This window comes from Pristiophorus japonicus, chromosome 15, assembly GCF_044704955.1.
Source record: "Pristiophorus japonicus isolate sPriJap1 chromosome 15, sPriJap1.hap1, whole genome shotgun sequence".
Classification (NCBI taxonomy): Eukaryota; Metazoa; Chordata; class Chondrichthyes; family Pristiophoridae; genus Pristiophorus; species Pristiophorus japonicus.
This window is the reverse complement of record NC_091991.1, coordinates 145,832,005-145,846,445: the sequence shown is the minus strand read 5'-3', so window position 1 is coordinate 145,846,445 and position 14,441 is coordinate 145,832,005. Positions and strand designations below refer to the sequence as shown.

At 41.6% G+C, this 14,441-nt stretch overlaps 1 protein-coding gene across 8 annotated transcripts in view; it reads left to right on the top strand.

The window, feature by feature from the left end:
* Positions 1–14,441, top strand: part of txndc11 (thioredoxin domain containing 11) — a 104,194-nt gene that overhangs the window by 31,314 nt on the left and 58,439 nt on the right. For 7 of the 8 annotated variants that reach the window (XM_070901053.1, XM_070901052.1, XM_070901051.1 and 4 more), the window contains one exon: positions 1,748–1,877. The exons of the other annotated variant lie outside the window; for it this stretch is intronic. In XM_070901053.1, the coding sequence (XP_070757154.1) occupies positions 1,748–1,877 (130 nt within the window). The remainder of the gene's footprint in view (positions 1–1,747; positions 1,878–14,441) is intronic. 8 annotated transcript variants of the gene reach the window in all.

Below are 14,441 nucleotides of genomic sequence, written 5' to 3'. Positions count from 1 at the left end.
TCTACCTAATGTGTTAACTTAGAAGTATTAATGCTCCTTTTTTTTTTTTCCAACCAACTTTTATCCCTCTTTCTCCTCTCCCCTACCCCAGGTGCTTAACTTCTTGCTGGGGTATGGTTCCACGTGCACCAGTAACTTGTCCAAGTGGCTGCTATTCATGTATAAGCTTGGATAGCTGTTGATAGACCCCCTCTCTTCGATGGTAGGTGGCATCACTACTAAGCATGAAGGTAGACTCCATGCGCACGTACTTCCAGTAGGAATCGCTAAATAGCAATCAGGAATACAAGCTTTGGCTCTTGTTGTTCTGCCCCCCCCCACCTCTAACCTAGGAGTGCTGAAGCTAATTGTTGCACCCCAACATATACCCCAGTGCAGACTGAGGATTAAATCTGACACCTTCCTAGTGGATACTGTGAAGGAGAGAAACTGGCTGGTGAAGACTTGAGTACCGATCCCCAATGTTAAGTGGGCACAAGGATATCACTTCACTAAATATGACCCTGTACTGTCTGCTTTACTGGGCATTACAGCAAATGGCTAGATCCAGAAAGAAATGTTCCACAGACAAGTACTTGCCTGTTTGTGTATTCTGTAGTAAATTTTAGTTGTCAAAGTTGATTTGGAAAGGGCATACGTGGGTGACAATATTTATACATCCTGGTAATGGAAGTTACATGGTACCAACTTAATGCATTGAGCTGAGAAATCAGCAGTATTGGTCATTTTTTTTAAGGTTTTGTTTATTGAATGTATCTTTGCACAGCTGCTTACAATCCAAAAGCCATTTGTTTTTCAACTGTGTAAAGTGTGAGTATGTGATATTACAGATGGCCTGTTTTATGGTTTTCCCTGAGCTGCTGCAATATTTCAACAGCTCGGTAATCAAATTAAAATCTCTTTGGCCTGTTATGAGTAAACTAGAATTAATTAAAATGCCTGCAGACCAGAGTGGGATCTAAATTGGATTTTTCTTTTTTAAGCACTAATTCAAGAGTTAGCAAATGTTCAGATTGGCAAATTGCATTTTTTATATTTAAGGGGTCTGGATGGCACAAGTTCTTTAGACACCATCTTTTCAGTTCTGGGTTCTGGATTTAAATATAGCCGACTGCTTTGGGTCTGTCACCTCTCTCAACTACAAGGATCTCAACCAAAATTTAGTTTGTTTCAAACCAGTGGGAGAGGGTTGACCACACTAAACTGGCAAGTCTATTGAAGCTCCACGGATGGTTGGCAAAGGATATACCTCACTGGTGCAGTAGGAGGTGCTCAAGCTTGGTAGCTAAAACATGTTGTGATGGTGGTATGAAAGGATCTTTATCTTGTATCTGACCTAGTGCCTGATACTGCTAAAGGGTGATTTTTTTTTTTTCTCAATCCATTTAGTATTGGTATCTTTCAACTTGAACATCAAATCATTACCCCACCCTCCAATTTTTTTTTAATTAGACAACTTTATTAATTTTAGATCTTGTGCAAGTATTCATTAAGGGTTAACAGCAAAAGGTCTTTATTAAAATAAGTTACCCCTATTTTTGCTGGTAACTGATAATTTCTTGTGTTTTGAAACAGGTGAATTTTAATACTAGTGATTTTTATGGCCAAGATGTTTCTGTGCTGGCCTGGAATAGATGTAAGAAAGCTACATGTTCTGTATTGCACAGTAATAGATATCTTAAATTCTCCAATGAAGATGGGTGTAAACATATTACAATTCATGGAAATTTTTTTTTTGTCATGTTAGGTTTGGCCCAATTGAGTACAAAGGCCCTCTTACAGCAGCCTACATTCATAATTTCATTCGACGCGTAATGAGTCCACTTCAGTACATTGCGACTCATTCTATCTTGCTGGACTTTCTATCGCATTATGAGGTAGGTACTTTTTTTTTTATACGGGGTGCAGCAAGCTTGGTTCAGTATTTGTTTTTAGTGATGAGTTAGCAATAACTGAGGTACCTTCTAAATATGTGCTAAATACAGTTTCTCTTGGTTGTGTAGATTTCTTCAGCTGGCACCCCAGTGCAGTACTGAAGGAGTATTGTATTGTTGAAGTTAAATCAAATGGATGTTGAAGACCCCATGGTATTATTCCATGGTTCTCATGATGTTCAGGCCAACAGTTTCCCTCAAAGACCACCAACAATAGACTAACTAGTCACCTACATAGCACCACATACAGTGATTACACTTCAAAAACGAATTCACTTTGTGGTGTCCTGAATAATATGGTCAGATGCTACACGTTTTTTTTCTTACTGACCAAAATGGACAAGTTTTTCAGTACATTGGCCTAGAATTTGCAGTCAGTAGCGAAGCGAAGGAGTATGCTTAGGACAAGGATCTCATGATCTCTCTGTCGAACTTTGAGTTTTCCGACGTTCAATTCAAACCAAAAGAGGTTAGTGGGGATCCCCTTGTGCGAACTGCAACGGACTGTCTAAGCAGCCAATCAAAGCAGAATTCCCACAGACAGCGAACAAGGAAGTGAGTAAGCTCTTGCATCTAACATTTTAAAATATTATAGACCAAGACAAAAATTGGGGCTTTCGCATAGAAAAAAGGCAAACCTGAACTAACGAATAAACTTCAAAATCTTTTATAAGTTTCTTAAATTTTAATGTTTTAAAACACTGCACAAAATTAAAATGAGTTTTTCAGGCCCTTAAACTTTTTAGCAGTCAATATCCTGTTACAACCCCAGTTGCACCTAATCCCTTTGGGTCGAACATTTTTTATTAGTGAGGAATTTAACAGCTAATTAATGCGAAAGAGCCAAAGTTTTTCAGTTTCTCTGATTTGGCTGATTAAAGTTGCCAGCTCTGGAGGGGATGGGGTGGGTGGGGGAATAGCGAAGCCTGTGTCGGAATAGTGAATGACAGCCTGCAACTTCAGGATTTCCGCCTGTGCCAAATCCCGAAGTTGTGGTCAGTTTCAAAGGCAGAATGACGACGAGTTATCAGTTTGCCGTCATCTGGACTGCAAATTCCAGCCAATGTTTTTGAGGACTAAAATTAAAAAAATTTTAAGTTTACACTGTTTTTAACTTTCATTCTGGATGCTTTCCGTTGCGCTATAGTGATTTTACTACAGCTGGGTGGAATAAATGTGGAAACTAGAAATACGCAAAGCTTATGTAATTAGGAAATTTCACTAAAACAGGACTTTGGTGATTTTAAATAGAAGAGTAATTTTCTGTGAATGTTTATCTTGTACTCTTCCAGAAACAAAATTTTAAAAGGAGAAAAAATGTAACTGTTTTGTACATGTTCTCCCAACAATAGTGTCAGATTGTTCAGGGACTGCAGAATGCTTTGCTCCTCAAGGTTAATGACTGCTCTCTTAAGTAGATATTTTCCACTTTGAAACTTGACGTTACAATGTAATTCACGTTTGAGATTTAATACTCATGTTATGTGTGTTTTTAAATAAAGAGAGAAGTTGACATTTAAGTGTTTTATATGCAATGAAGTATTTTGAAGTGTAGTCACTTGTAATGTAGGAAAGCCGACTACTAATTTGCACAAAGCAAAGTCCCACAAACGGTATTGTATAAGTGACCAGATCATCCATTTTATTAGTGTTGGTTGAGGGATAAATGTTGCCCAGGACACCGGGATAACTCCCTAGTTCTTCAAAATAGTGCGATCTTTTTTTTTTAACGACGGCCTGAGTGGGCAGACGAGGCCTCAGTTTAGGTCCAGGAGAATTCAGGCTGACACTTCATTGAAGTACTGAGAATGTTGCAGTGTCCGAGGTGGATGTCTTTCGGTGAGACATCAAACTGAGGCCCCATCTGTCTGTTCAGATGGATGCAAAAGATTCCATGGCACTATTTGAAGAGGAGGTAGTTCTCCTGGCCAACATTCCTCTCTCCGATCAGCACCAACGTTCCCTCTAAGCTACGTGGCCGTGCAGTCCGGGAATGTTAAATTGCACCTTTTTTAAAGGGGCTGAGCACACAAAAACATTGAGGGGGCGCGGTGGAACATTGATCAATGCTACCCAAAAATAACACATTAACTGGCCAATTATTTGCTGTTTGTGGAGCCTTGGTGTGCACACATTGGTGTATTTGCATGCCTAATAACAATGTAGCTCACTATCAGCGTGTACTTTTGTAGCTGTAAAATGTTGGTACTTTTCTACTCGCCTGGTTAGTGTCCACTACTTTTAGCAATTCACAGCAACTTTTTCACAGGTTTGTTTTACAATTGTCTTTTCATTTACAGCACTAATACAGGATTTTAGTTTCAAATAAACCTCCAAGGCCTGAGCATTAAACTTTGGGAGGGGGGGAGGGGGTGGGGGGGGCCAGCAGGCGCGATTGGTGGCGGGTCAGGTGGGAATGTGTGTTTTTTCCTCCCCAGCTGGTCAAGACCCCGCCATGTGAACCTGTCACCATGCGCCTTTACCAAATGTCTGGTCTGCTGGCGCTGAGCAGACCCAGCACGCAGCAGTGGGGGAGGCAATTAAAATCATTAGTGGTTTGTTTACAGCCACTTATCAAAGGTTTTTTCCCCCCAGCTTTTTGAATTTGACAGGTTGCCCAAACGTTTCCTGTTGAGCCGAGACCTCATCTGTGAAGCTGAGGAGGGAGGTCAGTGGCCATTGAATCAGCTGATGAATTAATGCCTTCAAATGTCAAGTCAAAGCTCCCAGTTGATTGAGAAATGTTCCTTCACCACTACCTTTTCTAAACTGTATTTCCACTACAGATTCAGGATACTGCAAGTCTTTACACAAGTCTCCATGCAGTCTGACCTCATTATCTCTTCCCACCATTGACCGATTTGCGTCTGTCATCTACTTCACTGCCGCCTATTCCATCAACATGGGTGCCCTTGAAACACTCCCCTTGGTCATTAGAATCCCACTGCAATCAGCCCCAGCGCCAGTCACACCAGCAGCACCAACAACAACACCAACCTTTTCTGCAATCAACTGATGCTGCACAGGATAGAGGGCATCAGTGCATGACTACTTTGCTGTCCGGGAGGCCAAGGATCGCTTCGCCATGGCCAGATTTACTTCACTTGATACTGTACACCATGATGTGCCAGGTTGCCACCACCCCACACCAAAAGCATAAAGCATCCCTACAATGCCCAAGCCATTCCTTTCACACACATCACCATTGGTTGGAGGGGGGGGGTGGTGTGTAACGGCGTGATAGTACCATAATGTCTCCCCATTCACTGCAACTCACTAAGCCACTTCCAAAGGTGCACACATCTGTCCAAGAATGCAAAGTGTTGAAAATAATGATTTCAATATTTGACATCACATTAACAGAAACGTTACATGGACATTACATAAAACACTTAAATGCCTACCCTTGTGTGTTGTTTAGTTGATATGATTGCACTAGGTTGAAGGTGATGGGTGGCTAGTGAGATGAGGATGCGATGATATAGATGCAAGGTAAGTTTGTGAGTAAGGATGTGCAGGAGTAGGGTAGGGAAGGCAGAGTGATGGGGATGTGATGAGGTTTTTGTTATCTACTGAGATCATTGAAACATTTAAGGCACTGCACCCAGGTTTTCCTGACCACAGCCCTGCTTCTGGCCCAAGTTTCTGGGTTCCTCTGCATATTCCAGGTTATAATGGATATGATAGCATAATGACCTTTTCTACTAGTATTTCATGTTGAATACATCCTGTATCCAATGTATTGCTGAATGGATTTTTTTGTTGACTTAGATATCAATCTGAAAAATTGTAAAATGAAGTGCTTCAGTATACATTGTTTAAAATGAATGCGTCATTTAGAAATGCGCCACAGACACACTTGCAGTTTTGACATTAAATTTCCATATTGACCACAAGGGGGAGGTCAAGCATAAAGATAACTTGACTTTTAAAGTGGTGAACTTTGTTCATCCTATACTTAGTTATAATGGAGTTGTTTTTTGTGAATGAAATGTGTCCCCCCTCGTTGATGGCAGATTACTGAATTGGTTGAAGTCTGTAAAATATGATTTGGATTTGATGTCCATTAGTGACTCGTGTTGCAAACTAAAATACTGTAATTGTGTTACTATTTCTGCATGACACGTCACTCTTAACAGACTGAAAGATGTTGCCTGCTGGGATAATGAGCTTTCTGAGCTGAAATTAAACTCCAGAAGATAGCCAGACAAGTTCCACAGTTCCGTCCTGTAGCGCTATTGTCGAGGAGGATTTCCTTTTATACTAATAAGAACATAAGCAATAGGAACAGCAGTAGGCCATAGGGCCTCTCGAACCTGCTCCGCCATTCAATAAGATCATGGCTGATCATCGACCTCAACTCCAATTTCCCACCTGATCTCCATATCCCTTGATTCCCCTAGACTTCCAAAATCTATATCTCAGCCTTGAATATACTCCGATTCAGCATCCTCAGCCCTCTGCGGCAGAGAATTCCAAAGATTCACAACACTCAGTGAAGAAATTCCTCCTCATCTCTCTCTCTTTTTAAATGGCCTATCCTGAGACTGTGCCCCCTAGTTCTAGACACTCCAGCCAGGGGAAACAACACCTCAATCCCCTTCAGAATCCTGTATGTTTCAATGCGATCACCTCTCATTCTTCTAAACTCCAGAAAGTATAGGCCCATTCTACACAATCTCTCATCATAAGACAGCCCTCTCATCCCAGAAATCAATCTAGTGAACCTTTGTTGCACTGCTTCCAAGGCAAGTATATCCTTCCTTGGATAAGGAGAACAAAACTGTGCACAGTACTCCAGGTGTGGTCTCACCAAGGCAGTGTACAATTGTAGCGAGACTTCCTTACTCTTGTACTCCAACCCCCTTGCAATAAAAGACAACCTGCAATTTACTGCTTTTATTGCTTGCTGTACCTAGCTTTCTGTTTCTTGGTGAGAAATGTAAGTTTCTCATTTAAATATTCTGTTTTTCTATCCTTACTACCAAAGTGAATAACCTCACCTTTCCCCACATTATACTCCATCTGCCACCTTATTGACCACTCACTTAGTCTATCTGTATCCATTTGCAGACTCTTTGTGTTCTCCTCAGTCTCCTTTCCCACCTAGCTTTGTATCGTCAACAAACTTGGATGCATTACACTCGGTCCCTTCATCTAGGTCACTAATATAGATTGTAAATAGTTGAGGCCCCAGCACTGATCCTTGTGGCACCCCACGAATTGCAGCCTGCCAACCTGAAAAAGACCCGTTTGTCCCTACTCTTTTTTTTCTGTCTGTTAACCAATCCTCTATTCATGCTAATACATTGTCTCCAATCTCATGAGCCTTTATCTTGCGTAATAACCTTTTATGTGGCACCTTATTGAATGCCTTCTGGAAATCCAAATATACAACAACCACTGGTTCCCTTTATGTACACTGCTTAATTATATCAAAAAACTCAATAAATTTGTCAAACACTATTTCCTTTCATAAAACCATGTTGACTCTGCCTAATGTTATGATTTTCTAAGTGCTCTGATACTAAATGATTTCCAGTATTTTCCCGACGACTGATGTCAGGCTAACTGGTGTGTAGTTCCCTGTTTTCTCTCTCCCTCCTTTCTTGAATAGTGGTGTTGCGTTTGCTACCTTCCAATCTGCTGGGACCGTTCTAGAATCTAGGGAATTTTGGAAGATCAAATCCAATGCATCCACTATCTCTGCAGCCATCTCTAACTTGTTGAGGATCTGATATCCCACAGAGGAATTGGACCCAAGCTATGCAAACCTTGATTTTTACTTCTGCTAGCATTGACCAGTGTCCTTAACAGCCTTTTTTTGCTGCTGGCACCCCTCTGGAAGTAGTTAGCTGCTTTTATATTGATCTTCTAATTCATATTCTGGGAGCCCACTTTTTTTTGGTATCAAAATCAATTTTGCATAGCCTGCAGTAGACTTAGTTTACAGATTATGGAAAACTGATTCAACAGCATAAATACATAGGAGACTGTTCATTGATTGCTGGGTTTCCAGAGTCTGAATTAAAATTAAAATGTAATCGCAGTTTTTAATCATTTCCCTTGAGGACATGGCCACCATTGCCTTTCATCCAAAAGCTTTGAGGTCCATCCAAAGATTTGGCTTTCATCAGTGCCAGCAAAGGCAGTGATACTTCATTTACCGCTCTGCCATTGATTTTTGAGTTTGTCTATGGCAGTGGCATAAAATAAAGATGGTATATAGATTCGAGTAAGGTCGGCTGTAGTAATGTTATTGAAAATCAATTGCTGCATATGTGAATCCTTAGAATAAAGTTAGAATCTAGATAACACCTGTTACTAATTAATTACAAGAAAAATTACAATTGTATGACATTACAGGGTATTGACCAATACTCGTGTTCTTTTAATTCATTACAATTAATATCACTGGTGCTCCCAGTGTTTCCTCATATATATTGTACAGTTTATTTCAGACACTAACTTTGGAAGAACTAAATCTGTAACTTGACTGTTCACTTTGAACATGGAAAATGGTCACCAACTTGCTCTGTTATTACTCTGAAATCTTAGTGACATGAGCAGCTACAGCTACATTGTGGGTGTGTGAAATGTCATAATCATTCTTGTACTTCACTACAGTACCTCAAAATTAGTGCTTGTTGTGACTTTAAATTTGTGTAACTGATCGTGCCATTTCACTGGCAAGTGTTAATTAATCTGCTCTCTTTTGGCTTGGGAGCAGCTGAATCTAGTTTGTGGCCTAATTTTGTAGGACTTTAAAAGGAAAGGAATGAGATGAAACAGTGCTTTAATAATGGGAATTTGGCTAGAGAGACAAAGAAGAGTTTAATTGAAATTTAGATAAAGAATATAACTTAACTAAATTAATATTTATCATAAAAATGGCAGCACAGGAAGGGACAATGACATGCGGTTCGTGCAGGATGTAGGAGCTTGAAATAGTCGTCGTAAACTCTGACATGCATTTGTGGAAAGTGTCTCCAACTGAGATTTCTTGAGCTTTAGATCTCAAAATGTGAAGTGGGAAACAATCTGACACTGGGGATCGAATGGAGGTTTCTGGAGCAACAGTTTTGAGGGTAGTCGTCTTGCTAAGAGATGAAGTGGTGACTCTCCACAGACTAGGAAAAGTGAGGTGGGATAGGCTAAAGCAGGAACATCCAGAGCAATTGACCTTCTCGAGTTTGAAGCAGTGGCTTCCTGTAGGGAGGTTGAGGACTCTGGGCAGGTTTGTCAAACAGATTTCTATTTCACCAAAAAATCTGAAATGTCTAGGTGGGGAGTGGGAGATTAGGAATGCAGTAGTAATAGGAGACTTGCTATTTAAAGAGGTGGACATTTATGTTTTGAAGTCCAAATAAGAGTCATAGATGCTTTGTTAGAAACATAGAAAATAGGTGCAGGAGTAGGCCATTCGGCCCTTCGAGCCTGCACCACCATTCAATATGATCATGGCTGATCATTCACCTCAGTACCCCTTTCCCCCTTTCCCGCTTTCCCTCCATACCCCTTGATTCCCTTAGCCGTAAGGGCCATATCTAACTCCCTCTTGAATATATCCAATGAACTGGCATCAACGACTCTGCGGCAGGGAATTCCACAGGTTAACAATTCTCTGAGTGAAGAAGTTTCTCCTCATCTCAGTCCTAAATGGCCTACCCATTATCCTAAGACTATGTCCCCTGGTTCTGGACTTCCCCAACATCGGGAACAATCTTTCCGCATCTAACCTGTCCTGTCCCGTCAGAATCTTATACGTTTCTATGAGATCCCCTCTCGTCCTTCTAAACTCCAGTGTATAAAGGCCCAGTTGATCCAGTCTCTCCTTATATGTTACATCTCTGGTGTGAAGGACTTGTTTCAAAGTTATGACAGCAGAGTGCTTTCAGCTCAGAGGAACATTTTAAATTATTGAACCTCCATTTCCAGTAAGCTCCTAAAGGAGTAAGGTGGCCTTGACTCCATTGCCCAGATGTTGTCAGAATTGACCATAATGGTATCTAATGCACTAGCTCAGATCCAATTAATAGTGTCAAATTTAAATGATACTTCATAGCTAAACAATTTCTAATCTATTAAAATATAGAATATATGCAAATTTTAAAAGATGGAATTATTTTAATTTAAAAAAAAACCTTTGCGTTGTCTGCATTATAATGTTCATAGGTACAGGTCTAACTTTTAATGCTGCTAAGTTATTCGTCCCAAATATACGAATACAGGTCGGAGTTGGACATTAGGTTGTCTTATCTTTCTAATTAACAGATTTGAAATCCCTCTTAATTCTAAAGAAGGGATAATTCAAACTATTTAATTCAGCAGTGTACTGTATATACCAGCCAACCATTCATCAGTAATGAATTGCGCAGTAATTCTTTCTTAAGCTGCAGTAAAGATGTCATGTCATATAATTTTTATCCTTTTTTTAAATGGTTAATGTTCACCTCATCAGGGACAGTCCTACATGTGTGCACTGATGACCAGTGTTCATTGAGAGCCAAAAGTAGGTGGCTTCAGAGCTTTAAAAAAAAATAGCCAGTAGCAGAAGCAGCTAAAAAGTCTATACCAATGAAATTACGAAGAAATCCATATCAATTTCAAGTGGCAATTTTACTGTGGAGTTTAGATGACCATTTAAATTTGAGCATGTCATCTGGACTTTGCATTAATGAGCATTGTGCAATGTTTTGAAAACTGCCCTTTTTTATATTTATGTAAAACCGGAACCACTATATTTTAAAATAAGAAACACTTTATCATGTATCTTAAATTTATCATGTGTTACACCACTATTCCATATGGAGAGGCAAGACTTGTACAACCATGGAAAGTTTTATCTTGAAGTTCCCAAATAATGTAATAACAGTACATCCAAAAAATGAATAAACTGGATAGATCTTTGTGGGAATTTGGAGATGACTGCAGGAGTAAAACTACAAACCATTGCTGGAGATGTGCTGGCTGCATTCGGACAAGTAGAAATAAAGGCTGTCGCACAGAGCTGGATAGAGCAGAGGCAAACGAGGGGTGCATGATTTGAATATACAAGTTGAACCACCCCTCTTCCAGAACCATTCTTGGCCACTGGTCCTTCCTTGCTGCCGACTCCTGCAATCGGTGACCTGACCCCGCAATCCCCCACCCCCTCCCCACAATTCCAACCCCCCCTCTCCCCCCCCCCCCCCCCCCCCCCCCATGATCTCTCTGCCGCACTCTCAGCCCCAAGCCAGCTAGCCTCGATATCCCCTTGCTCAATGCCTGTATCATCCAATTTAACAGGACCACCCCTCATCCAGAAAAATCCCTTATCCAGAAAAGGCCAAGTCGTGAGGGTTCCGGATAAGGGAGGTTCAACCTGTACTTGGAAATTGGGTATACAGGTGGTGCATGAAGTTCAGTGTACAGGAATGCAAAGTACATCACGGGGACATCCAGGAGGGACACTTACTGAAATGGAATGAAAATAATGTACATGATTTGGGGGTCCTAATTTACAACACATTGCCTCCAAACAGTGTTGTGATTATTTCAATGAGTAAAGCAAATCAAATGTTGGAATCATGTTATCTTGCAGTACAGAAGGGGGACAATCTGCCCATTATGCCTATGCTGGCACATTTGAAAGAGCTGTCCAATTTAGTCCCACACCCCAGCTTTTTCCCCATAACCCTGCAAATTCGTTTCCTTCAAGTACATGTCCAATTGCCTTTTAAAAGTTGGATGGAATCTGATTCCACCACCTGTTGTGATTTATTAAAGGTCAAAATTGACCCAAAATAGGGAGGTAATCCTGCTGCTTTGTCAATCATTGGTGTGACTGCACTTCAAATAGTGGTACGGTAGCATAGTGGTTATGTTACTGGATTAGTAATCCAGAGGCCTGGACGAATGATTTGTAGTTCAAATCCCACCATGGCAGCTGTGGCATTTAAATTCAGGTAATTAAATAAAAAGCTACTATCAGTAATGGTGACCATGGGGCCCAAGTTTCGGCTCGAGTTGCTCCTATTTTTTTTGGAGCAGCTAGTTTAGTATGGAGTATCTTGGAAATCGCAATTCTCGGCATTTAGTTTGCTCCAGTTCTAGTTAGTTAGAATAGTTTCATTTTAGTACAGTTTTTTCTTTCTTTCCAAAAGGGGGCGTTACCAGCCACTTACGCCTTACAAGTTTAGGCACGAAAAGTTACTCTAAACTAACTTAGAACGGAGCAAGTGTCGAATTTTGTATGCTCAGAAAAACCTTGCCTACACTTGATAAATTAGGCGCAGGTAGCGAGGGAGGGGGGGAGGTGGTGGTTAGGGAATTTTGCAAAGCATTAGACACTTCACTTTTACCAATAGAGCCATCATCAATAATAAATGATAGATAAATCAACAAATCCATCAAAAAAAAAATTTTTTTTTTAAATCAATCAATAATTAAAAAGTTAAAAGTTTCTACTCACCTAATGCAGCAACGGGAGCCCTCAACAGTCTGCTGAAGAGCTGCTCGGGCGGGCCCCACCGCCAACGAGGAGTTCGGGTGGGGCCCGTCCCCAGGAGATGTCGGGCAGGCCCCGTCGCCGACTAGGTAAGGGTAGTCAGGCCACTCGGCCCGGGATAGGGGCAGCAAACATCACGACGTCCCTTCAGCCAGGGATAGGGTCATCGCCCGGAGACATGACGCACTGTGGGGGCCAGGAGCTACTGCGCACGCGCGCAGGCCCCACTGTGCATGCACGCAGCTGCCGGCACTCTTTGGCGCAGGGCTGTCGCTCCGCCTCCAGCAGCTCCTGCTGCGCCACGCCCAAGCTGGAAACGGCCCGACATATATCGGAGAATCGCTAGTTAAGTATTCGGTGCAATTTCTGTTCTACAAATTAGGCAGGCCTCTCCGATGTATGCCATTCTAGCGGGGATCCGAAATTGAGCCCCATGAAACTACTGTATTGTCGTAAAAATTCATTTGGTTTACCAATGTCCTTTTTTAGGGAAGGAAATCTGCCATCCTTACCTAGTCTCGCCTGTGTGGTTGACTCTTAACTGCCTAGCAAGCCACTCCTTTGTATCAAACTGCTAGGAAAAACCCAGCATCGACTTTGGACACAGCAAAGTCCCACCCAGCCCAATCAACCCTGCAAAGTCATCCTCGCTAACATCTGTAGATACGTGCCACATACTAGTCAAGCAACAGTCATACTCTCAATCATACCTTTCAGCCAACATCCCAGACTCCTCCGTCACTATCTCCTCGGGGGAGTGTTTGCTAGTGCTGTTGGGGAGGAGTTAAACTAATATGGCAGGGGGATGGGAACCAATGCAGGGAGATAGAGCGAAACAAAAAGGAGGCAAAAGCAAAAGACAGAAAGGAGATGATGAACCCAAGGCAAAGAACAAAAAGGACCATTGTACAGCAAAATTCTAAAAGGACAGAGGGTGTTAAAAAAACAAGCCTAAAGGCTTTGTGTCTTAATGCAAGGAGTATCCGCAATAAGGTGGATGAATTAACTGTGCAAATAGATGTTAACAAATATGATGTGATTGGGATTACGGAGACGTGGCTCCAGGATGATCAGGGCTGGGAACTCAACATCCAGGGGTATTCAACATTCAGGAAGGATAGAATAAAAGGAAAAGGAGGTGGGGTAGCATTGCTGGTTAAGGAGGAGATTAAGGCAATAGTTAGGAAGGACATTAGCTTGGATGATGTGGAATCTATATGGGTAGAGCTACAGAACACCAAAGGGCAAAAAACGTTAGTGGGAGTTGTGTACAGGCCTCCAAACAGCAGTAGTGATGTTTGGGAGGGCATCAAACAGGAAATTAGGGGTGCATGCAATAAAGGTGCAGCAGTTATAATGGGTGACTTTAATATGCACATAGATTGGGCTAACCAAACTGGAAGCAATACGGTGGAGGAGGATTTCCTGGAGTGCATAAGGGATGGTTTTTTAGACCAATATGTCGAGGAACCAACTAGGGGGGAGGCCATCTTAGACTGGGTGTTGTGTAATGAGAGAGGATTAATTAGCAATCTCGTTGTGCGAGGCCCCTTGGGGAAGAGTGACCATAATATGGTGGAATTCTGCATTAGGATGGAGAATGAAACAGTTAATTCAGAGACCATGGTCCAGAACTTAAAGAAGGCTAACTTTGAAGGTATGAGGCATGAATTGGCTGGGATGGATTGGCGAATGATACTTAAGGGGTTGACTGTGGATGGGCAATGGCAGACATTTAGAGACCGCATGGATGAAGTACAACAATTGTACATTCCTGTCTGGCATAAAAATAAAAAAGGGAAGGTGGCTCAACCGTGGCTATCAAGGGAAATCAGGGATAGTATTAAAGCCAAGGAAGTGGCATACAAATTGGCCAGAAATAGCAGCGAACCTGGGGACTGGGAGAAATTTAGAACTCAGCAGAGGAGGACAAAGGGTTTGATTAGGGCAGGGAAAATGGAGTATGAGAAGAAGCTTGCAGGGAACATTAAGACGGATTGCAAAACTTTCTATAGATA